This window comes from Artemia franciscana, chromosome 1, assembly GCF_032884065.1.
Source record: "Artemia franciscana chromosome 1, ASM3288406v1, whole genome shotgun sequence".
NCBI classification, from domain to species: Eukaryota; Metazoa; Arthropoda; class Branchiopoda; order Anostraca; family Artemiidae; genus Artemia; species Artemia franciscana.
The window spans coordinates 55,645,051-55,671,823 of NC_088863.1; the positions used below are offsets into that span (position 1 = coordinate 55,645,051).

Below are 26,773 nucleotides of genomic sequence, written 5' to 3' on the forward strand. Positions count from 1 at the left end.
CCGTTACTTTTTCCACGTTCCTTAGGACAAAGTCCATCAATATGATACATATAAGTGGGGATAAAACTATTGATAAAACAATTAATAGTTGGTTTAGTTAAACTGAGGAAAATATCTAACAATTGATAAGAGATATTTAAATCAAAATACAAAAAACTTACAAAATTGGCAGACTTTTGTGTACAACCTAGGCTACATCCCCCCCACCAATTATGCATTATAACCATATCCCTAGGCTGCTTCCTAAACATCGGAGAGGGGAGCTGGGCTGCCGCTATCACATTTGGGAATCGAATGATGCTACTCTTTTTGTTATTGTTGCGTGTAATTGAGAAGAGTCAATGCCCAAAAGTGTTATCAATAACTGCTGTAGAATACAATCTAAAACAACTGGCGTTAAACCCCAAATTGCATTAGAAATAGTTACGAATTATGGCCGATAACAAAGGCTTTATTTGGCAAAAAAAAAAAAAAAAAAATGATAAGAATTTTACTACTGAACAGCATAGGAAAACGATGTTGCCACGCATTTCCACCCTACTAGGTCTATGCCCCTCCGAGTTCCCTAAGATAAACCAAGGTGAGAAATCAAAACTATTCAATTGATTCAATACACACGGTTTCGATGAAACCTTGATGGATGGCAAAATCTTTGGAAGCTATCAGACTAGAGGAACAAAGCTTTTAGGAAAGGATCTATATCTAAAACAAGGTCTAACTTAACCAAACATACATTAAAAAGTCAATTTTTTAGGCTAATTTCAAACATGTAAAATTTATTTTATGTGTACATTTATAACCGTATTTATTCACTTTGTCAGCCACCGAGATTTAATCAAGCTAGATACAAAGGCGCCGGCTGGATATCTTCCAGGGGGGGGGGGCAGACACCAAAATAGCAGTGGGGGTGGGTGATAGGGAATACATTTAAGGATATTTTTGGTAGGATTATGTTTATCTTTAAACACTTTTAGAAAAACCTCAAATAAAAAGAGCAATTAAATTGCATCAACATGGAACAAAATAAAGACAATTTAAACGGCAAGGATTCCTGCCAAAGAGATCAGCAAAATAATTAAAGCAAAAATGCATTTAATTATTATCAATTTAATCTTAAAGGAAAATCAAACTCAAACCAAAATTACAGAAACATTTATTGCTTCCGTATATTTTAACATATGTAGACTTGTCTTTACGCAATTTCCTACGCCTTAGGATAGTTTACAAAAGGAGTAAAGATGCTCAAAAATCATACTGCCTGCATAGATACCATGTTTTGATTATTAAAAAAAAAAAAAAAGAATAGAATAGCGAAAGAAAAAATTCAATTCGAACTTAATATCCAGCTATCAAATTGATCCTCTTTCTTTTTATTATTTCATTCAACTAAATAAAATGAATAGGTTCTAAAAAGAAACTCGTCACAAGAGAATCTTATAAAATAGATTGTGATAAAAAAAAGAAGAAAAAAAACTGGAAGAAAAAGTGACTTGGTCCAATATTTACTAAAACTAAAAATTAAATTCTCATGACAGTTGCTGCACCGACAGTATTGGCTTTTTATTCTGATTCTCAAAATAAGAAAATTCTTTCATATTCTTGTTACCCACCCAAAACTATAAATCTGAGAAAATATGCCTGATTTTTGAGAAAAGGGGAAACACCTCCAAAACAAAACAAGTAATCTTATCAAAAATCATTATTAAATACATCATACAAGCGAACCGTAGAGGTTTCAAGCTCAGTCTTCAAAATGTGGAATTTTGCATTTTTTGTACAGAAGAAAACATCGTCGATACATGTTTATTTGTTTTGTTTTTTACAAGGGTTGGTTGTGTTTAATCGAAGGCCCAAAATAATTGGGAGGGAGCTCATTTAAAAGTAAATTTAAAGCACTTTTTTAAGTGACCATATAGATTGGGAAAGGGGTAAGTCTTGTTTTCTGCCATTTTAGGGCACCAAATCACAACTTTACACCGAAAAGGACAAAATTGCAATCAATTTAAGACTCTGAAAAGCTAATAAAAATATTAATAACTATAATTTAGGCTTCCCAGTTGCAAAAGAAGCAATGCCACACGGTAAGGTAGATTCCTAAAAAAATTACATTTTAATGGACAAACTGCTTACTCTTCATGAGTTCTCAGATAAATGTTGAAAGAGGTAGGGAGGAGGAGGAATTAATTAAAATGTTTATCTATATAGCTAAAATGTTACATTCCCATATCTACCAGCACAGAGGTGGAAAGACAAGGCAGGTCATCATCAGGCCCACCAGAAAATTTCTTTGGGGTGGTAAATACTGCTAGGAACTTAGTTCTCGTCAATTTTAAATGGTAATATTTTTCTTTTTCTATTTATATGCGGTACTTTAACATATTTAACCAAATGTATGTAATATATTTATCGACAAGAAACCCAATTGTAGTGGTTGTGACGGCTTCAGTTATGTAGAAGATCAAAAGTCTCACATAATTTCAATTTATACAAACAATAATATTCTTTTTCATCCAACCGAAATTCTTTAGTAATAATATTAACAAGGACTTTTACCAAAATTACTATTCATCGCAAATTTTTTAAGCATATTCAAATTTTATCCAAAATTGAAATTGCAAATTTAAACGTTGGACGGTACTAATCAATGTACAATTATTGATTTAAATGTTTTAAAAGCAATTAACCTGGGATTTAAGGGACTGGTGCCTCAAATACTTTGGGTAGGCCTGGGCATGATTTTGAAAACAATCAAAAAAGAAAAAAAGGGCTTTTCAACTGAAAGCAAGAAACGGATTTGAAACCTGGTTGACAAATTATTCTTAATATGATGGGGAATGTCTCCTCTTCAGCTCCTTACTCTTTATTGTGAAGTTTGACCTTTTTCCAAAGTTTGAGAAAATACACAATTGATTCTTTTTTTCAAAACACTAAAAACTTTTGCTTAGTGAGCAAGTTGTTGAAAAGGGAGAATCAGCTTATTATGCTGATTGCAAATAAACAAGTTCCATTAAGTTTAGTCTTACCCATCAAAAGCTATGAACCTGAGAAAATTTGTCTGATTTTAGAAAAAAAGGGGAAAGACCCCCTTAAATTCATAGAATTCTAATGGAAATCACACCATCAGATTCAGCGTATCAGAGAATCCAGTTGCAGATGTTTCAAGCTCATATCTGCAAAAATTTGGAATTTTGTAATTTTTGCAAGAAGAAAGATCATGGATACGTGTTTATTTATTTTTTTTTTCAAGGGATGATCGTACTGACCCAGTGGGCCTAGGACGCCGGGAGAGGGCTCATTGTAACGGATATGAAAAGTTTTGGTGCCCTTTTTATGTGACCAAAAAGATTGGAGGGCAACTAGGTCCCCTCCAACGCCACATTTTTCTCAAAATCATCCGATCAAAATTTCGGGATAGTTTTTTTTGTTCAGCATAGGTGAAAGGCCCAATAACTATGTATTTGGACATAAAATGAGCCCCTACAGCCCATGGGGAAGGAATTTTTAGTTATGAATTTGTCCATTGTTTTATCTGTTATTGGGAAGTATGCATACGCTTTTTGGGTGAGGAGGGAGGACAAATTTCTGCTGAGAGGATTTTGCACGGGGAAAATTTTCCTTGGAGAGGGAGGTTTCCAGGAGGCAAATTTTTCAGGCGGAATTGTGCACTGGATAAATTTGCCAGAATTCCTGTACGAATTTTCTTTATGTCTTGATTTCTCTTTACCGATTCAATTTTACGCGTAGAGATGCAAGGTAAATGTCCGGGCAAATTTTTGCCGGGATTGAATTGTCCAAAGGATATTTCTGTGGGGAGGGGATTTTCCCATGAATGTGGAGCCAGTAGTCCTGGCATTGTGTAAAAACGATTAAAAATTCAATTAAAAAAAAGTTTTTCAACTAAAAGTAAGGAGGAGCAATAAAACTTAAACCGAACAGAAAGTTTTACGTATATGAGGGGGGTTGCCCCCTCCTCAGCACCTCGCACGTAATGCTGAAGTTTAGATTTTACGACTCCTGAAACACAACTACACAAGGGTCCTTTAATTAGAACAATCAGTAACTTTTTTATAAGTGCCTAAAAACTGTAGCATGAAGAGCAAGGTGTTGAGGAGAGGGGCAACCGCTTTCATATACGTAAGAATATCAGTTTGTAATAAGTTTTAATGTTTTTTTTTACTTTCAATTGAAAAAAATTATTTTTTTCATTTAAGGAAGCTTAGAGAGAAACATTTTCTAAAGACAATGGCAAAAGTATGTCAAATAAAGTAAAAGCATATAAAAATAAAAAAAGTAAGTAATTACAAAAAATACACAACACAACAGCCTAATTATAAAAACTAAGATATAAACCCCTCGCATTCAGCTCCGTTGAGCAATGGCGAAGTGTTTGACGGATATTTTTAACAATATCGACAGTTTTGAACTTGGTTATCAAACACCAAAATATTTAATGCCTTTAGACTCAGTGTTTATAAAAAGTAACACATTATCAAAATAGTTTATTCAAAGTAAAACATTAAAACTAAGATTGAGAAAATCAAATAAAAATTTTTAATTTAGTTTTGAATGCCAAAAACCAATATATTTCACACCTTTATGCTTCATAACTACGAAAAATTAAACCTTTTCAATAGTGACAACTAGATATATGCAATCTCTCCTAAAAAAAAAAAATAACAAAACACAAAAAACGCATCCATTCAGGGGAAAATACAGAAGTTCCCAGCATTCCGTTCAGGAGAAACATTTCTGATTATAGTGGCTTCATATATCAGCTCATGAGCACTCTTGCAGTGCAAGCAAAAGTTGACAGCATATTTTTACCAAATTGCCCCTTATTTCTATAATTACCGAAATTTCTATAATTATACGAACTTCCTTGTGTACTAATAACTGCTCAAATTACTAAAAAACAAATAAATATTTAGGATCACCATAAAAAGCTGATTATTTGATTGAACGTTATCAATAGTTAGGCTTTTATACAGTCGTTATTGACAAGGATCGTTATTTACTTACCATTCATTACTGTGAAGAATTTGATATTTTTTTTTTTGCGTTACTCCAACCAAATCATACAGAGAAAATATTTGTGGAAAACCAGAAAGGGGCAACTCAGTCGCAAATTAAAATTTATATTTTCCTTATTAGGCCTAAGGGTCAAAATCTATTGGCAGACGGTAAACAATGGGGCAACACATATTTTTCTAGGGTTTTTCCCTATTCTGCTCTGTTTCTTTTGGTTTCCTTATAATTACTTCGTAGTTCCAACTTTCCAGGGGGCGGGGGGAATGGTCCCCATTTCGGCGCCTATTACTAGATACTTGGTCAAATAGCTATTGGTGGTAAATACGAGCATCAATCCACTGGTAAAAATAAGAGGCAATTTGTAAGGAGGGTATATTCGCTTGACAATAAAACAGAAAAAAAGCCAAATTTCAAATTTTTACTGTCAAAAGAGCTTTGAGAATGGCGTCTACAAGTGTTTCTACACCACCGCTCTTGAGCCCTGATACAATTAGCGTAATATGCAGGATCAAAAATTCAACAAAATACAGAATAAGGAGCAATATCTTGGGTAACGTAAAAACCACACTTCAACTTCCCATGCTTAATTATGCTTAATGACTCCAATCGGGTCAAAAGGTGAGACTTACTTAATGGTGCGAAAAACACAGGTGCTCCCATCTTGATGCCACCACATTTTGACATTAGAAAATTGAGGTTCAAAAGAATTTTCACAAAACCGCAGAGCTTATAACCCATGCAATGATGGACAACGAAAAGTCTGAATTGCTTAGCTAGTTGAATACATAATTGACTATTTTAGAGTATTTCATCCGGCAAAACTACTAAAGGGAATAATGCCCCGATGAGAGGTCACAGAAACAACGGTATTTGGCACATGTTTGGATCTGACATTGTTTCATTTCTTGAACCGGCCTAAATTTTTTTGCTTTGAGGGGGGGGGGCTAATAGAAACTATTAGATTTAAGACCCCTTTTGAACAAGTATCTGACCAGAGATCGTCACTTGAACGACCTGTATTTAGTCTCAATTGCACAAGAAAGGATGCTGCTTAATGATTGAACTCCAGACATGAAATGTAACTCTATGTATTTGTTTGATCGCGTATACCTATAGCTCAGTTAATAGTTTCATCCCTAACTCTTAAAATAATTAAGAATAATTTAATTTCATTTTTTACATTCCATTTTATTGTTTGTTTCTGTTTTCTTTGATTTTTTACTTACTTTTTTATGTGCATCATCAGTATCTTAACTTTTGGTGTGATGCTCAATAATTTTTGGGTTCGATTTGTAATAAATTGTTGTAATACTACCATTATTCAAATCTCAAATATTTTCATCTCAACTCGCGAGCATTGTTAGCATTTCATATTTCACCAAAGAAAAACCGAAGCGAATAAAATCTACTCGTCAGAAGAATTCTGTCGAACTCGAACCCATGAATGAATTTAATTGCACTTAAGGCCAATAGGCAAGGGCAAAACATATAAAGCAAACAACAATCACGACGAAATTATGAAAGTCTTAACAGAAACCTTATAGAAAAGGTCCTAGAGAAACTTAACAACCTATATGATCCATCGCGAGACGGAGGAATCCTGGCGTATTTCTTATATTAATCTGCTACCACTCTTACCAACAAACCAAAAACGAAATACTCCATATCAAACACTTCAATTCTAAAATTATTCGGTTCTGCATTTTCACCAGCACAGTGATATTTTCTTATCGAACTTTTGTACACTATCTTTTTTATGGACTTAATCAGCTTAGTCTCTTAATTATTCTGTTTATTTGGCTATTCTATTCTGCAGCAAATTTTACTGTCCTTAAATTTCAAAGGAAACCTACGGATCAGTGTCTCCACTAAGATCATTTCAAAATCACTAAAATGCTGATGAAAAATAACTAGATAGCCCCATTTTCAATCGAAAAGTCGGTACGGATTTTCTAATTCTTTCAAAATCACTGGTAAGGCCTTGTTACGCCAATTTTTAATAAAATTAGTCAAAACATTTTATTTTGGAACTGAAGACCTGGTAAATATCTTCTTATGACGTTTAAAACACTGTTTTTCAATTATCGACAAGTCAACTTAATTCGTGATCGACAAGTTCCAATGCCGCATTATGGAATAAAAATTTCGGAAAAACTATTTGCTAGAGCGTCTGCAGAATTATTTCCAGGGAAGGGGGCTGACACCAATGGTTGGTAAGGGGCAGGGAAATATGTTCTAGGATTTTTTTTTCTTAGTAATAAGTTTATTTTTAAATACATTTTGAAAAAAAATTTCAAATAGAAAGAGTAACTAACTTTGTACGAAAAATGAACCAAAACTGAACAAACTTTTAACAGCAAGGATTCCACACAAAGAAGTCAATCGATTTAATCAATAACATATTTAAGCATTATGCATTATTATGCATTTGATATTAATCCATTATGCCCAAAACTAAGAGTAAAAGAAAATCAGACTCAAAGCGAAATTATGGAAAGATTTATTGCTGACCAAAATTATAACACGTGTAAACTTGTCTTTATGTTGTCCCTTCCTCAACGCCTCGCTCTTTACGTTAAATTTTTTTTTTATTGTTTTAAAAAGTAGAATTCTGAGAAAGAGTCAAACTTTAGCGTAAAGAGCGAGGCGTTGAGGAGGGGACAACTCCTTTCATGTACGGAATAATTTCTGTCTATTTTAAGTTTTAATGTTGCTCCTTACTTGCTGTTAAGAATTTAAACAACCAAGAGAGATAAAACTCTACAAAAAGAAAACTTCTAACGAGACGACGGCCAGTAGAATTGAAAGACTAAAACAACGCGGATATTTCGCCTGTATTCAAACAAGGCGTCTTCAGCACAAGATAGAAAATTAAAAGAAAACTAATCTAAAAACAAATAAAAAACACCACCAATAAGAATAAATACAATTGTCGCTACTTATCCAAGTAGGGAAAAGTAGCTAATTGAGTTGCGTAGGGAAAAACAGCCTTGTTTGGATACAGGCGAAATATCCGCGTTGTTTTAGTCTTTCGATTCTACTGGCCGTCGTCTCGTTTGAAGTTTTCTTTTTGTAGAGTTTTATCTTTCTTGGTTGTTTATTGTCATATCTGGCCAGTTCGGCTTAAGAGCTTTCATTTGTTAAGAATTGTTTTTTTTATCATTAGAAAAAGAAACGAGAGGGAGGCTGACTACCCTCCAGTGAATTTGGTCCTTTTAAAAGGCACTAGAGCTTTCAATTTCCATTAGAATGAGCCGACTCCCAAGTTTTTAAAATAGCCTCTTCTAGATACAGGGGGCAAGAAAAAAGTTTCGTGGGCCATTTCCCTGCCCATAACCCGTCACCCGTCCCACAGATAATATTGATGATCTTTTTGACCAAAAGAATCTCAGAACTTTTAAACGATAGCAACATGGTTCTTTATGGGGCAAAATCATAGTCTGGTACCAACAAATCAATGAAAGTGTGCCTCACTTTCTTGAGGCACAATCTCTTTGGTCACTCCAAAACGGCTCTAGAATTTTCAATTTCCATTCGAATGAGCCTGTTTCTGATCTTCTAGGAATACAAGTTAGATACAGTCACCACTGGGAAAAACACCAGAAACAAACAAGCAGGTGTCGACGATCTTCCTTCTGAAAAAAAGAAGCAAAATTCCACATTTTTGTAGATAAGACCGTGAAAGCTCTTTATCACGCTGAATCTATTGGTCTGATTACATTAAGATCTAAATGCCTTATGGGATTTTTTTTTCTTCATTTTTCAAAAATCAGGCAAATTTTCTCAGGCTCACTGCGTTTTATATGTACCACTAAGCTTAATGGACTTTATATATTCAGAATTAGCATAAAAAGACAATTCTTTTTATGTATTATTTGTTATCAAATTCTTTTTTTTTTACTTTTGATTACTATTGAACCAACTCGCTTCATGCTTACAGTTCGTTATCGTGAACTGTTTGACTCAACACAATAAATTTTGGAAAATTGATAGAGTATTCCAGAATCCCTTCTTTTCTTCATTCTTTTTACTTGTATTAGTTATCCTTTAGCCACTTAATTTTACACGTGGGGACAATTTTCAAGGGGAGAATTTTTGGGGCGGGGAATATTTCGCGGTGTAATCCGCCGGACCCCCTTTGTAAACATATGCACATCAGACACCATTTGGTGCGAATAAAAAAGGATTGCAAAAATAAGCTGAAGATTTTGTCTAGTCGATTTTTAACAAAAGGAAATTCAAGAAAGATGACTTTACACCATGATGCTGCAGCAACTTAAAAAAGTGTTTTTTTTTTGTTCTTATTGAGTTTGAAACAGCTCATGATAACAGACCGTATGTAAGGAGTCACTCGGACAATAGTAACAGAAACTCTAAAAAACGGAATTTTGATAACAATAGAAACATCAAAAACATTGGTTTTTTGTACTAATTTTAAATATATAAAATTCAATAAGTTTAATGTTGCCCGTCATATGCAGCGAGCCTTGAAATAATTTCACAGTTTTTCAAAAAAGGGGAAACGTCCCTAAAATTTCAAGCAATCTTGATGAAAATCATTCCATCAGATTCAGCATATCAGAGGACTCTACAGTAGAGGTTTCAAGCTCCTGTCTACAAAAAAGTAGAGTTGTGTATTTTTCACCAGAAGAGAGATCACGGATGCGTGTTTATTTGTTTTCCACAGGGATGAACGTGTCGCACCCTCAGCCGTAGAAACTAGGGAGAGGGGTCATTCGAACGAAAATTAAAAGTTGTAGTACCGTTTTCCCCCATATCACCGTTTACCCATCCCAGACGTGCGATCAAAATTTTGATAAGGCTTTCTGATTCAAAATATTTTAAAAATCTAATAACTATGCCTTTGATGATGATATGACCCCCATGGTCCCCGGAGAACGGGCGTAGGTTACGCAATTCGCTCATTGTTCCCATATAGCATTTGTTAATGAGAAATATCTGGAAATTTCCGGGGGAAATTATGTAAAGGAGAGGGTATTTTCCGCGGAGAGGGATGTCTCCTACAGGGATTTTTAAGGAGAAAATTTACAGGGGGAGAGGGAAAGAAATTCTACTCGCAGTAGCTGAAAAACAGCCAGAAATTAGACAAAAAAAAACTTAAAAGTTGCTCAAACACAAGAAACGTTGAATTTGAATGAGAAGTATTCTTAAATTACAATAAGATTTCAACGAAAAGAGCAAGAGTAAAGGAAGGGACAGTTCCCCTCATAAATGAATACTGAGTATTTGAATCGATTAAGAATAAATCAACACAACCATATATATATTAAATACATGAAAAAAAAAATATCTCAGATTCAATTTTTAATGAAAAGACCTCCATCTAGTCATGCTGTTTTTGATGATAACAGGCATCAAACTAAAAAAAAAAGAAAGGAAAAGTAGTAGGTTGCAACATTACTTACTAGCAGTTACTTCCACAGATAGCAGATAAGTTGTTACTAACAAATGCAAGTGAAATTCTCTTAACACTTCGATATGTTTGTTGAGAAAATTGTTAATACGGACAACAGAATGAAAAAAAGAGAATAATAAAAAAAATAAGAAATGTTTCTTAGTTTGAGATTAAGTTGCGTGTGGTTTGTTTTGCGTTTATTTCGAGGTTTAAAATACAGCTTTAAACCTTTGTAACCTTCGAAGTCAAATTTCGAAATCCACCACGCAACTAACACGGTTTTGCGATCTAATGGAAAATCGTTATTAGGAATTGGGACGGCGGAAATAGGCATTATGGTTGTATTCCAGGCTGGAAACCGCAGTAACTTTAATTTAATTGCAGAATATACTTGAAGTTGGCATCCACTGTGAACGGTTGTGAAGTAACTACAGGCTAATAAGTTTTGTAAAGGTATAATGTTCTTGAGTTTCAACTGTCAGTTGTCACAGCTTTCAGTTACTTTTTGTTAAACTTCAGATGCAGCCTATGTTGGGGAGTTTTATATTTGGAGATACAGAAGAACATTATTGTCAAACTTGCTGGAATTAGATGTGCCTCTACAAATACTAGTACTCCTAATAACTTACTGCAGCACCAAACTGCCTGTGGCCAATGCAGTTGTGTGCAGTATTCTCCCTCCCCCAATCTGTTCGGGGCTTCTCCCTTTACCTTTTAAAATGGCATTCCAAGTTCTTTTAAATCATTTCGGATGACTCCTTCCAACCCAATTGGAGATGCCCTGCTTTTTGTTTGGCCCCAGACAGATGGCCAAAAAGCTTAATTTTTGACAACTTGTCATCTGCAAAGATGATAAGTTGTCATTTCAACCTCTTGAAACAAACATTGGGCGAGTATCCGCAAGAGAGATTTTACACTTTCGAAAAATTTGAGACATTCTTTTTTTCTGGGAACAACGATATGATATATCGGTTAAGTTTCTTTATCTAGCCAAAATAAGAGGATAAAAACACTAATCGAGAAATGCAAAATTGTTGGAACAGTTAACTGTTTTTTATTTATTTTTTTTTTTATTATTGTTAAAACAGTTATATATACCTGAAATATTGAGACACCAAGGGCGTGAGAAACGATTTCAATTTCAAATCGAATTCTTGCGAAATTCCCTGATAGAAATTTTTTCTGTTCCATCAATTTTTTTTTAAACAAACACTCCTCTTAACAAAGTACATAGGTAATCTGGGTAACTAGCGTCTATTTTATTATTACCAGTAGTATTAGGCAGTGAGGAGGTAAGCAGTAAGGCTTGTCGATCGTGCCACTATAGTAGAAAAGAAGCATAATAAATGATATCTCTTTTAATAAATTACAAACCTCACAAAATTGAAAAGCTCACGAGTTTGTACTCCAAACACAACAAAAATAAATAGAAACCAAACAAAATCAACTTGAATAGCAACAATATGAAAAATTCTAGTCTCTTCTTGTGAATTTGACCAAATCCCATTTAAAATCAAACACAATATCTGTGAATACCCAAATAAATTGCTCTTTGAGATGGGTACGATATAAGCAAATTGATAAAAATATCGATTTTTGAATCGGGGCATATAGAAACAGAGACATTTAGGGGGTTTACATACTCCGCCAATTGATAAATCAAACGAAAGTTGCAGTATATAATGCATCTCAGCTGTCCTCTGCCAAAACCTAGCACAAATATTTTCCAGGTTTTCCAGCAAAATGTAAATTAAATTGTTTTTCCTTCAAAATTTTGAATATGAGAAAAAGACGAAGGTACCCAATGAATAGTTTCTCCACAGTTTATTTTCTTCCCGTCATTGCTACCCATTTCCTGTTGAAATTAGATACTTAACCTAAAACTCTTCTACAAAATAACAATGATCCAAGAATCACCAAAAATATACAAATTTTGAGAGAGCTCTAGTCTCATTATATTATAATTTTTGTGGCATTTAGTTTACGTTATTTTACACTTTATCGAAATAATCGACTTAAGAATTGTTCGACCAGCGAGGTTCTACAACAGTGAAAATTTCAAGTACTTATAAACTGCCAGAGGTAAAACTGTGTTAAAATGCTTCAAGTAAATGAATGTTCAAATAAAAAGATCCGTTAAGCGAAATATTAACGGTGTTTCATCAAATTTTCTTCATCTTTACAGCCATTTTCAAAATTAAAAAAATTAAACTAGAAAACCTATGTCTGAAATTCGGACTGTTTAAAGTTTTTTACAAAACTTTGTAAAACTTTTGTTTTATAAAGAACATTCTATTACCATCGATACTTAACCTAAAACTCTTGTACAAAATAACAATGATCCAAGAATCACCAAAAATATACAAATTTTGAGAGAGCTCTAGTCTCATTATATTATAATTTTAAAAGTCCAAATATTTCTGTTTGGGTATTTCCCACTCAAAAACTTTATAGGGCTTTCACGGCGAGGCCTGGGCATCACAAAACTCTAGAACAACAGGGTAGTCAGAATAGATGGGTCACAGGTGAAACTAAAAACAAATCTAACACTATTTAGCGTACAACAGTTACAAAACACCTTTGAATAGTTGAATCCTACCCCAAACTAAGTTGAACTCCAATCGAAATGAAATCCTAAGTAAGCTGCCAGTCTTGAAGCAGCAGTCAATACTTACTCCCCATATCTGAAAGAGGAATATCTTGCGGACTGAATTGGAAGTAGACTATATACTATGAAGCCCGAGAAGGAATTCTACATGGCACGTTATACTAAGCCCTGAGAAACAAGATAGGGGTAAAACTTACTATTGTTTCGTGACTTGCACTGTTTGTAACGATTCTTTTTCTGGCTTTGCCAAGTAACTACAAAATGGACCAACCCTTTTTTCCTTCATCTATTGATGCATGCACATCCTTTGAAAGATAATAATTTGCTTGACAAATAATAAAAAAAACATGTACATCTAGTGTAAGTCATGATATCAATACAAATTTTCCCCGCTATGTAACACTCACTTGATCATATGATGAATCGATATCATTCATGTTCTCAAAAATTCAAAATATAATGTACTGAATATTTTCAAAAATAAGAAATTTTCGAATTATCATTTATAATTACAGGATAGTCATTCTAGCTATATCTGCTTAAAAGTTTGACGATATTAATTTACTCTTAAATAAATTTTAGTCACGGTTTTCAGGATTAATTGTAAAACTTTTATTATAAAAATTGGGAAGCTCAAATTAAAAATTTTAATCTTACGTTGGTTCTGAAGCTAATAAATTAAATTATAAACAAAAATAAACTCAAAAGTAAAATAATTATCACAGGCGGGACGATAACATAAAAGATTTCATGTCAGCTGGTCTTGCTGGAATTCGTCAAAATTGGCAAGGCATTTTTCATCCAGTTGTCGTGCCATCGAACTTTTTGAAACGATTCCAAATTTTGACGGAAGTAATATTCACTTGGTGATTTTTCAGGAAAACCCTCAAACCAGTTGGCAATTTGGTAACCAAGCTCTTGACATGTTTCAAAGACGAGCCCATTTTCACCATGCTTGACCAGCTCACCAATGCTAAAAGAAACAAATATACTACAAAAAAAGAAAAAAAGAAGAGAATAAATTTAAGTCAACCAAGGGCACTAAAATTTACTAGAAAGAGGAACAAAGCTCGAATAAGGCACTATACATTAACACTGACGTGAATTTGTGTGAATATACAGGGAAAATACAAGGGATAAAGAGGAATGAGGCCTGAGGATCACAAGCAAAACAAACCAACACCAATGAACAAACAATAGAAATGATCTGCGGACAGACCAATCGTATCCTTTATTTAATTTTCAAATTAGGTTTCGAATAATCAGAAAAATCAATAGACATAATACCAAAATCACCAAAAACTGACCAGATTGAGCTAGTACTTACCAGGGAAATTTGTAGGCAAACACAGGGAGTCCACAGCCAAACATATCAACAACTTTCATGGGAAGATCTAGGCCACTCGATGAGGTATGAAGGCATACACCAAGGTCAGCACTAGCTAAAATTAAATAGAAGTCTAATGCCTATATAATTAGCTTAAAAAAGTAGAGGGTGGCAATAACAGGAAATTACTCGCTGTTTCAGATGAAAATTACGAGGCTCATCTAATGGGCTATAATTTTGCTTTAATACTTTCAATTCTTTCTTCAAATTACTATCCGCCAATTACATTATAAAATTTCATGTTCTATTGAGCAACATTATACTGTCTACAGCGCTAGTGATTTTTACCTAATAATTAGTATTAGAGGTTGCGCGAAACCTCTAAATAACTACAGAAATTCCGGCTACAGCCATATTATTAAGACTTCTAGTATTGTTTAAATTTAAGACGTCTTCTCAAGAATTGCTTGAACGAATAAGATCGTATTTAAACGTTCTGCTTTAGATACTGAGTTAAAATTCCACAAAAAGAGAGTAAGGGAAGGCAAAGTCAAGAAAACATAAATGAGAAGAATATAACCACTCAAAGCCTATGCAAAACACTGTTCAAGCAGTAGCTATTGTCAAAGAGAAACGAATAATTATCAAAAGGATAATTTTGAGTCAAACCGTACCAACATCGAACCATAATCCAGCAACAACAAGCCATTGGCGACTTACAAAAAGACTCATTTCACTTTCACAATAGTCTGTTACAGTTTCCATATATTTCATCTATGTCTTTAATTTTTTTTTCTTTTGGACTCAGCTTTTACGTATGAAACATCTGACTTCTCCAATTCCCTATTTTATTTGGGTTTCTTTTCTTAGGCTACACATTCACGAAAAAATAATAAAGAAATTGGTTAACTTGAACTTTGGAAGACAACGAAATATGCAAGTGAGATTAAGGGCATAATAACAAACTTGGACAGAAATTCGGAGCCTCAAACTACCCGTACTTTATCTAAAAATGTTTCTATGCATCTTTATTTATTTAGCTGCAGATACTAATACTACTTATAAAAGAATTAAAAATAATTGACGTAATAACTGGGAGGAAACCCATCAAAAATTTACCCCCCCCCCTCAAGAAATTGTCTGGAGAGCAACTATAATGCATAGAAGTCCCTGTATGTAGACATTTAGTCACCTTTTTAAGCACCAAACTCCAGTCCTTAGGAAAAGAAAAATTATAATCTCCCAACTATAAGGCCTTGGCTGTGTGCACCTATGCTATAGGAAACTTCAACAAATTAAAATAACAGTTTAATATTAAAGATAAACATATCATAAATATATGATAAAAAATTATATTCCTCCGTTTGATTAACCTTTAATATTACAGTGGACTAATGCACTGCAATATTAACAAAGGTTTCAAGTGAATCATTCTGTATCGAATAAACTTAAGAAAAAATAAAAAAATAGGCCATTAGATTTCAAAACAATAAAGTAGTACAACGGCTTTCACCCAAAATTAAAGAAAAAAAAAGTTATATATGAAGTATGTTGTGTAAAGATTGTCCCCATTATAATAGTGATACTCTTAAGTTTCTCTCGCAGAATAGTATACCGTTTCTTACAAGAAGAAAACAGTCAAGAAATGTTTACGCAAGTAGCGGTGCGTTGCACAAAAAAAAGTAATTATAAATAGAATACTATTGCTATTACTGACGCAAACACAACATCGGTGGACTTTGCTCCACCCCCTCTTTTCGGCTCTTCATTCCTTAATATACCCACAGAAGTTCCTACTTCCTTTGTATTTATTCTTATGAACCTTGCTCGCCTGATTTGAAGACCCTAAAAATATGGCCCAGCCATCTGAGCCTCTCTTTGATCACGAAAACCTTCTTTCGCGATCAGATCGAATTACAATTCTGTACAGCTTATGGTACGGTATACAGTCGTAACAGCACCCTGGTTAGGATTTTTACATATTTGCAGAATCAATCATAACTGCCAGTGTAACATGTAGAACTGTTGATTCGGTCGATTTCATGGTACCTAAGATTACCACTTCCTCATCATTTATCCCAATTTAAGCAAATTAGTCCCATTAACATCAACTTTCAAACCTATTCTCACACACATAACTCTAAAACCTCAAATAGAGAGTAGAATAAGGAAATTTAAGGACTGGACCAAAAAAGAACTTAATTACTTGACACCGTCTTATCACGAATATTTTGTGCAACATTAATAGCTTCGCAGAATTTCACACGAAGATATCCTACCCTTGTAAGAAGCCTTGCAAAAGTACTAGAAGTAATGCTCTTATAGTATCTAAAATGGGGATTAAAGGAATTAATTAATTAAAAATGTCCATTAATTATAATGCGGACATTTTTGACAACTTGTCATCTGCAAAGATGATAAGTTGTCATTTCAACCTCTGGACACAAACATTGGGCAAGTATCCGCAGGAGAGATTTTACACTTTCGAAAAATTTGAGACATTCTTTTTTTCTGGGAACAACGATATGATATATCGGTTAAGTTTCTTTATCTAGCCAAAATAAGAGGATAAAAACACTAATCGAGAAATGCAAAATTGTTGGAACAGGTAACTGTTTTTTATTTCTTTTTTTTATTGTTAAAACAGTTATATATACCTGAAATATTGAGACACCAAGGGCGTGAGAAACGATTTCAATTTCAAATCGAATTCTTGCGAAATTCCCCGATAGAAATTTTTTCTGTTCCATCAATTTTTTTTAAAACAAACACTCCTCTTAACAAAGTACATAGTTACCCGTAATCTGGGTAACTAGTGTCTATTTTATTATTACCAGTAGTATTAGGCAGTGAGGAGGTAAGCAGTAAGGCTTGTCGATCGTGCCACTACAGTAGAAAAGAAGCATAATAAATGATATCTCTTTTAATAAATTACAAACCTCACAAAATTGAAAAGCTCACGAGTTTGTACTCCAAACACAACAAAAATAAATTGAAACCAAACAAAATCAACTTGAATAGCAACAATATGAAAAATTCTAGTCTCTTCTTGTGAATTTGACCAAATCCCATTTAAAATCAATCACAATATCTGTGAATACCCAAATAAATTGCTCTTTGAGATGGGTAGGATCTAAGAAAATTGATAAAAATATCGATTTTTGAATCGGGGCATATAGAAACAGAGATATTTAGGGGGGTTTACATACTCCGCCAATTGATAAATCAAACGAAAGTAGCAGTATATAATGCATCTCAGCTGTCCTCTGCCAAAACCTAGCACAAATATTTTCCAGGTTTTCCAGCAAAATGTAAATTAAATTGTTTTTTCTTCAAAATTTTGAATATGAGAAAAAGACGAAGGTACACAATGAATAGTTTCTCCACAGTTCATTTTCTTCCCGTCATTGCTACCCATTTGAAGTTAGATACTTAACCTAAAACTCTTCTACAAAATAACGATGATCCAAGAATCACCAAAAATATACAAATTTTGAGAGAGGTCTAGTCTCATTATATTATAATTTTTATGGCATTTAGTTTACGTTATTTTACACTTTATCGAAATAATCGACTTAAGAATTGTTCGACCAGCGAGGTTCTACAACAGTGAAAATTTCAAGTACTTATAAACTGCCAGAGGTAAAACTGTGTTAAAATGCTTCAAGTAAATGATGTTCAAATAAAAAGATCCGTTAAGCGAAATATTAACGGTGTTTCATCAAATTTTCTTCATCTTTACAGCCATTTTCAAAATTAAAAAATTAAACTAGAAAACCTATGTCTGAAATTCGGACTGTTTAAAGTTTTTTACAAAACTTTGTAAAACTTTTGTTTTACAAAGAACATTCTATTACCATCGATACTTAACCTAAAACTCTTGTACAAAATAACAATGATCCAAGAATCACTAAAAATATACAAATTTTGAGAGAGCTCTAGTTTCATTATAATACAATTTTAAAAGTCCAAATATTTCTGTTTGGGTATTTCCCACTCAAAAACTTTATAGGGCTTTCACGGCGAGGCCTGGGCATCACAAAACTCTAGAACAACAGGGTAGTCAGAATAGATTGGGCACAGGTGAAACTAAAAACAAATCTAACACTATTTAGCGTACAACAGTTACAAAACACCTTTGAATAGTTGAATCCTACCCCAAACTAAGTTGAACCCCAATCAAAATGAAACCCTAAGTAAGCTACCAGTCTTGAAGCAGCAGTCAATACTTACTCCTCATATTTGAAAGAGGAATATCTTGCGGACTGAATTGGAAGTAGACTATATACTATGAAGCCCAAGAAGAAATTCTACATGGCACGTTATACTAAGCCCTGAGAAACAAGATAGGGGCAAAATTTACTATTGTTTCGTGACTTGCACTGTTTTTAACGATTCCTTTTCTGGCTTTGCCAAGTAACTACAGAGATTTCAGTGATTTAACGTGCATCAATAAATGAAAAAAAGGGTTACACCAGAACGTTGTTCTAGCGTAACTTACAGACGGCAGAACTCTTTCTTTTTTTCCATTTCCAACAAAATCGTAGAACAAATTAGCAGAGCTTGGCTATGCATTGACAAAAATGGACCAACCCTTTTTTCCTCCATCTATTGATGCATGCACATCCTTTGAAAGATAATAATTTGCTTGACAAATAATAAAAAAAAACATGTACATCTAGCGTAAGTCATGATATCAATACAAATTTTCCCCGCTATGTAACACTCACTTGATCATATGATGAATCGACATCATTCATGTTCTCAAAAATTCAAAAATATAATGTACTGAATATTTTTAAAAATAAGAAATTTTCGAATTATCATTTATAATTACAGGATAGTCAGTCTAGCTATATCTGCTTAAAAGTTTGACGATATTAATTTACTCTTAAATAAATTCTAGTCACGGTTTTCAGGATTAATTGTAAAACTTTTATTATAAAAATTGGGAAGCTCAAATTAAAAATTTTAATCTTACGTTGGTTCTGAAGCTAATAAATTAAATTATAAACAAAAATAAACTCAAAAGTAAAATAATTATCACAGGCGGGACGATAACATAAAAGATTTCATGTCAGCTGGTCTTGCTGGAATTTGTCAAAATTGGCAAGGCATTTTTCATCCAGTTGTCGTGCCATCGAACTTTTTGAAACGATTCCAAATTTTGACGGAAGTAATATTCACTTGGTGATTTTTCAGGAAAACCCTCAAACCAGTTGGCAATTTGGTAACCAAGCTCTTGACATGTTTCAAAGACGAGCCCATTTTCACCATGCTTGACCAGCTCACCAATGCTAAAAGAAACAAATATACTACAAAAAAAAAATAAGAAGAGAATAAATTTAAGTCAACCAAGGGCACTTAAAATTTACTAGAAAGAGGAACAAGGCTCGAATAAGGCACTATACATTAACACTGACGTGAATTTGTGTGAATATACAGGGAAAATACAAGGGATAAAGAGGAATGAGGCCTGAGGATCACAAGCAAAACAAACCAACACCAATGAACAAACAATGGAAATGATCTGCGGACAGACCAATCGTATCCTTTATTTAATTTTCAAATTAGGTTTCGAATAATCAGAAAAATCAATAGACATAATACCAAAATCACCAAAAACTGACCAGATTGAGCTAGTACTTACCAGGGAAATTTGTAGGCAAACACAGGGAGTCCACAGCCAAACATATCAACAACTTTCATGGGAAGATCTAGGCCACTCGATGACGTATGAAGGCATACACCAAGGTCAGCACTAGCTAAAATTAAATAGAAGTCTAATGTCTATATAATTAGCTTAAAAAAGTAGAGGGTGGCAATAACAGGAAATTACTCGCTGCTTCAGATGAAAATTACGAGGCTCATCTGATGGGCTCTAATTTTGCTTTAATACTTTCAATTCTTTCTTCAAATTACTATCCGCCAATTACATTATACAATTTCATGTTCTATTGAGCAACATTATACTGTCTACAGCGCTAGTGATTTTTACCTAATAATTAGTATTAGAGGTTGCGCGAAACCTCTAAATAACTACAGAAATTCTGGCTACAGCCATATTATTAAGACTTCTAGTATTGTTTAAATTTAAGACGTCTTCTCAAGAATTGCTTGCTGCAACAATGATCGCAGCTAAAAAGCAACGTGCTAGCTGCATACTTGAACGAATAAGATCGTATTTAAACGTTCTGCTTTAGATACTGAGTTAAAATCTCACAAAAAGAGAGTAAGGGAAGGCAAAGTCAAGAAAACATAAATGAGAAGAATATAACCACTCAAAGCCTATGCAAAACACTGTTCAAGCAGTAGCTATTGTCAAAGAGAAACGAATAATTATCAAAAGGATAATTTTGAGTCAAACCGTACCAACATCGAACCATGATCCAGCAACAACAAGCCATTGGCGACTTACAAAAAGACTCATTTTACATTCACAATAGTCTGTTACAGTTTCCATATATTTCATCTATGTCTTTAATTTTTTTTTCTTTTGGACTCAGCTTTTACGTATGAAACATCTGACTTCTCCAATTCCCTATTTTATTTGGGTTTCTTTTCTTAGGCTACACATTCACGAAAAAATAATAAAGAAATTGGTTAACTTGAACTTTGGAAGACAACGAAATATGCAAGTGAGATTAAGGGCATAATAACAAACTTGGACAGAAATTCGGAGCCTCAAACTACCCGTACTTTATCTAAAAATGTTTCTATGCATCTTTATTTATTTAGCTGCAGATACTAATATTACTTATAAAAGAATTGAAAATAACTGACCTAATAACTGGGAGGAAACCCATCAAAAATTTACCCCCCCCCCTCAAGAAATTGTCTGGAGAGCAACTATAATGCATAGAAGTCCCTGTATGTAGACATTTAGTCACCTTTTTAAGCACCAAACTCCAGTCCTTAGGAAAAGAAAAATTATTATCTCCCAACTATAAGGCCTTGGCTGTGTGTACCTATGCTATAGGAAACTTCAACAAATTAAAATAACAGTTTAATATTAAAGATAAACATATCATAAATATATGATAAAAAATTATATTACTCCGTTTGATTAACCTTTAATATTACAGTGGACTAATGCACTGCAATATTAACAAAGGTTTCAAGTGAATCATTCTGTATCGAATAAACTTAAGAAAAAAAAAAAAAAAAATAGGCCATTAGATTTCAAAACAATAAAGTAGTACAACGGCTTTCACCCAAAATTAAAGAAAAAAAAAGTTATTCCTGATTTCTGTTTGGCCCCAGCTAAGTTACCTTCATCCTAAAAATATGGCCCAGCCATCCGAGCCTCTCTTTGATCACGAAAACCTTCTTTCGCGATCAGATCGAATTACAATTCTGTACAGCTTATGGTACGGTATACAGTCGTAACAGCACCCTGGTTAGGATTTTTACATATTTGCAGAATCAATCATAACTGCCAGTGTAACATGTAGAACTGTTGATTCGGTCGATTTCATGGTACCTAAGATTACCACTTCCTCATCATTTATCCCAATTTAAGCAAATTAGTCCCATTAACATCAACTTTCAAACCTATTCTCACACACATAACTCTAAAACCTCAAATAGAGAGTAGAATAAGGAAATTTAAGGACTGGACCAAAAAAGAACTTAATTACTTGACACCGTCTTATCACGAATATTTTGTGCAACATTAATAGCTTCGCAGAATTTCACACGAAGATATCCTACCCTTGTAAGAAGCCTTGCAAAAGTACTAGAAGTAATGCTCTTATAGTATCACATTTAGTCTTATCACCTGCCAAAAGAGACTTAGTCTATTATGGATGCTATTTGAACAGAAGAACTGTAAGATAATCATTTTTTGCTTCGTGCAATGGACATATCTTCTACGCGGACATTTCATCGCCGTTTAAACAGAATGTGTATAAATGTATGCCATTTTATTAAAATGTAATTCTTGCATAGTTCAGCCCCGACTGTCATTAGAAGCATGCATTTTATAAAAAAAAATTCAAACGAACACATAAAAATTTCTTGTTTTTTTTGGAAAATAGCTTGACGGAAAATAATTCGATGGAGTGTCGCATCTCTACATTACTACAGAAATTCTAGCTGCAGGCGAATCTACCTGAAATTTTCTGTTCTCTCTGTAAATACACAGAAATTATTAAGACTTGGAGTAGCAGCTACATTCAAGATTTTTTTCTCAAAAATTATTCGTGGGATGGCTGCTAAAACACACCTACTAGCTAAAAATTTGATGACGTCGGATCGATTTTAAACGTTCTGCTTTGGATACTGACTTAAAATTCCAAATAAGAGAATACAAAGTCGAGAAAACGTCATTAATAAGAAAAATAGCCACTCTAAGCCTATGGTAAATACTTTTTAAATAGTAGCTATTAATAAAGAGAAACTAATACTTGTTTAAATGATGATCTGACGTTAAACAGTACAGATATATGGTAATCCAGCTTCAGCAAATCATAGATAACATACAAAAATACATAGGTACTAATAGAAAAACTTTTTCCTTAAGCGTACAAGGTCTTCGGTTCCACTCTCCCTTTGCATTTGGAGACTTTTTTTTCCTAGAAATTGTTTTCTCAAAATTTTCTTAGAGTCTGTAATAACAACCTTATATTCCAACTATGTCCTTTGTCTTTTCTTTCGGATTGAAATGAAAACTTAACACGCATGAAAAAAAAAATAACAAACCAAAAAACACATATTTAGTTTTTATTATTGCTTTTTTATTTTCAAACTTAGGTAAAATTTTTTACTATTGATCGTATTTTCTCAAATATAAGAATTACTGTCATTTACTGTACAAACTTTTGTCCGTAGGTAGAAGGGCACAAGGGATTGGTCTACCTTTCAAAGAAGAAAACCTTTTGTGTCCCGCTAGAAGATAAGACGTGCTTAATCTATTACCGTAACATACCACGCTTCGTCAAGTACGAAATTAAAGATGAAACATAATCCACCCGTATTCAAAAGTGTAACAATTAAAATATAATAGCAATAACTTTAATTATAATTAACAGAGGAATTGAAAAATAATTTGGCTGAAATAACTTTTAACTAATGAATTTTCAAAAGATAAGTGTAAGCGGTATTAGAGTGGTTATGAATGAAAATTTATATACCAACACATTAAGAACGGGGTGGTGGCATATTAATAAATAAAAAGGAACAAAAAGAGAAGCAGTTAACATGTTTCGAGACATCATCCCGTGTATAGAAAACGACTAGCTTACCAAGTAGCTTGGGGTAGTCTTCTGTCTCAAGCCATACTGTGCAGACTTCTACATTTTGCCAATCCTTGAGCATAATCAATGCCTCATAATCAGCTTTCAATGGTCCTTTTCCAGTAATAACAACCAATAAAGGTGGATACTTATTGGAATCATTATTTCTTTGCTCGTTATAGACTATAAAAAAGGGAAAATACTGATCAAGCAGCATATACCTTTCTATACTAAATAGTAATTAACAGTTTATTAACAGAAAAAGGAGCAGATTATGCGCAAAAATGGCAATTTTTCCACTCTCCAGACGATTTAAGAATATTTCAGCACTGAATGATTACGTTTCAGCTTTATCATCTAAAACTGTACTATTTTTCACAAAATTGGCTACGTTAAAGTTTTCTACGTATGTTTTAAAACTTAACTTGAAGGAATCAATAGATGACTTTGGTGGTGCAGCACCATTAAATAGTCAGTTCCAGAAGAATATACAGCAGCAGTCAAAGCTGTTCTCTTCTTCTTCTAAATGCAGCGACAGGAAATAAAGTTTAAACAAGAGAAGGTAAGAAAGAAAAAAAAAAAATATTTGTATATTTTGAAGATGCTCATTGAAAAGAAGGCTAAAAAAACTGTTTCACGGACGCAAATGGATGTCAAATGAATACGTACCCAAAAGGTAAAAAGAGTATCATTTTCAGGTAAAATTATTCAGACAGTACCCATGCTCCACACGTTCAAATTGAAAGATAGTGGAGTTGATGGAACACAGTGCAAATTATCTTGCTGAAAACGAAGAGGTTCACTTAACAATATTCTGGGCGCGTTTAAACGTAGCTCCTAGTTGCTTATATTTCCATCATGCTCAAGATATTACTGATTCCTACGTCAAATTATACAAAAACTTCGTAGACAAGGAACAACTAAATCTTTATAAAAGTCCTTAAAGAAACTACAATGAAGATCTGAAACAAACAAATTTTTTTTCTAGTTCTAGTACGTCCTTCGGTACTGAGCAAAATCCTATTTTTGAAAAAAACACCAGTGTCTATGCTCACTTTGATCGGAGGTCGTTCTAGAGTTAAAAAAAACTATAGTTTCAGAATATTTCTATGTGGATGATAAAAAAGAATACTAGAAGTGTTTGTGTCCTTATCAGTACTGGGATATTCCAAAAATTTTTTGCCAAGCATTTATTACAAAAAAAAAAACCTAGCTTCTTTTACATTGCACAATCAGTAGCTTGAGACAGATGTGAATAAACACCAAAAGCTAGATTGATTTTATTTTCTTTTTTGTTGACGCCACTGCATCTCCACTCTTGTTCTTGGAAGTAAGAGAAAAAATGTCTGTTCCTAGCAATAAATTCAAAGTTTACACGTGGGCCCTGGGGAAGCTCGGGGTGTGTCTCTCTCTGCAATTATCGTTATCAGAGGTTTTGTAACGATTGGTGACAAACACAAACAAGTTACGCACTTTATCATAAACACGTGACAGGATTATATCCGACCTAGTGGAAATGGTTTTTACCCCTGAAGGAAATGGTTCTCACATCTTAAGAAACTATGACTTGTTCGTTTTTTTTTTTGTTAAATATTACATTACCTACAATTTTGTTTGGTCTTTTAAATCATTTCTAAGTGGAATATGACCTTTTTTCTACAATGGAATGAAATCAATTGACTCTTCAATTTCCTTCGGGGTTACACAAGTCTATAAAGAAAAAAAAACTTAAGGACAACGATGAGAATTTGACTTCAGCAAGCGACCTGACAAATTACTCAACTCTTTTCTTTTGGTCTTAGCATCAAAGCAGTTAACTGACTATTAGCTTATTTTTTTTACACTTCGTCGTTTACCTTAGCTTCTATTACCAAGTACTCTGTATATTTTCTTTTGTGGTTGTTAATGATTGAGTAATCAGTCCCTGATATTGGCTTTATATTTAATTCAAGGATCATTATTCTACTTAATATAATATGAAATTGGGATTCCATCAGAAATAAACTCACATATCCTTTTTACAAATGGTCTTCAACCTAGTCATAGTCTAAACCCGAGGAACAGTCAAGCGGCTGAAATACCCTTTCAGTACAATATTAAATCCCAAACGTCCCTCAACTTATTGAATGGATATTAAGAGTCCTTAAAATTCGGATGAGGATGAGTAATTACTTTTTTAACAAATTTTCTTTAACATTTTAAAGAAAGTAATAGAGCCAGGTGAAGCCAGGAAACCTGAAACTATTTTAAAGTTTCATTCACCTGGCCTCACTACTTTCTCTAAATATATAAGAACTTTTTTCAGGAAACCCGTCGTTTAGTCTATTAACTTGTTCTTAAAAATGAAGAAATGAAGCACTAAAGAGCCTCCTTATATACATGGGGGATTACGTGGCAAAGTAAAAAAAAATGTGAATATTTCCTGAATAGTAAGACTTAAAAAGAAAAGATTCAATTATTGTGCAAATCTTTCTGTATCTTAAAAGGCCTTTTCTCTGTTGGTCTTTTAGGATTTGTAACTTCAGGGGTATCAAATAATAGAGCACTAATGGCCCACGAATAAATGTAGAAAGACGAATGCACATGTTCACGAGTGTAACCAGCCTCTCCCCCATCCGAGCTCTCTCGTTTTAAAAAATGTCCTAACACTACTTAAAGCTTTGTATTTTGATAAACTTATTAGTTTATTTTCTTGTTTTTTTTTTGGCAAAAAAGCTGAAAAATGCTTCAATATGCTGTTGTAAAATGCGTACTTGAGTATGGGTTGGAATTTCGACGACTTATTTTCTGCTTAAGAGATTTGTGTAGAAAATCACAACTATCTAAAACATTTATGCAAATAAAAAAATGAAGTATTTCTCCCCCTCTAACATTTTCTTTTTTACCTTTTTTGCAAACCAAGATTAGAGTATTGGAAGCTACAGTCATGACAATGGTTAAATATGGCTCTTAAGCATGGGCGCTCTAAAAAGCAGATGAAAATTTACTAGATGTTTTACAGAGAAATTGCCTACAGATTGTTCTGGGTACCCGGCTGACTGACCGTATTTCAAACAGTAGGTTATACGAAAAATGTGGTTCAATCCCTCTTTCTAGGGCTATAATGAAAGAAAGGTTGAGATGGCTAGGCCACATTCTGCGGATGAAGGATGACAGAT

General features: G+C 33.5%; 1 protein-coding gene across 2 annotated transcripts in view; it reads right to left on the minus strand.

Moving 5' to 3' along the window:
* Positions 1 to 11,787: 11,787 nt before the first annotated feature.
* The window catches only part of LOC136031512 (chitobiosyldiphosphodolichol beta-mannosyltransferase-like), a 36,487-nt gene continuing 21,501 nt past the window's right edge, over positions 11,788 to 26,773 (minus strand). Inside the window, exons 5-7 of one of the 2 annotated variants that reach the window (XM_065711191.1) lie at positions 23,625 to 23,798; positions 14,380 to 14,494; positions 11,788 to 14,025 (exon numbers count right to left, since the gene is read on the minus strand). In XM_065711191.1, coding sequence (XP_065567263.1) covers positions 13,806 to 14,025; positions 14,380 to 14,494; positions 23,625 to 23,798 — 509 coding nt within the window. In that variant the 3' untranslated portion in view covers positions 11,788 to 13,805. Of the gene's footprint in view, positions 14,026 to 14,379; positions 14,495 to 17,270; positions 19,677 to 20,029; positions 20,145 to 23,624; positions 23,799 to 26,773 lie in introns of those variants that run through there. The other variant, XM_065711183.1, reaches the window with a different exon arrangement.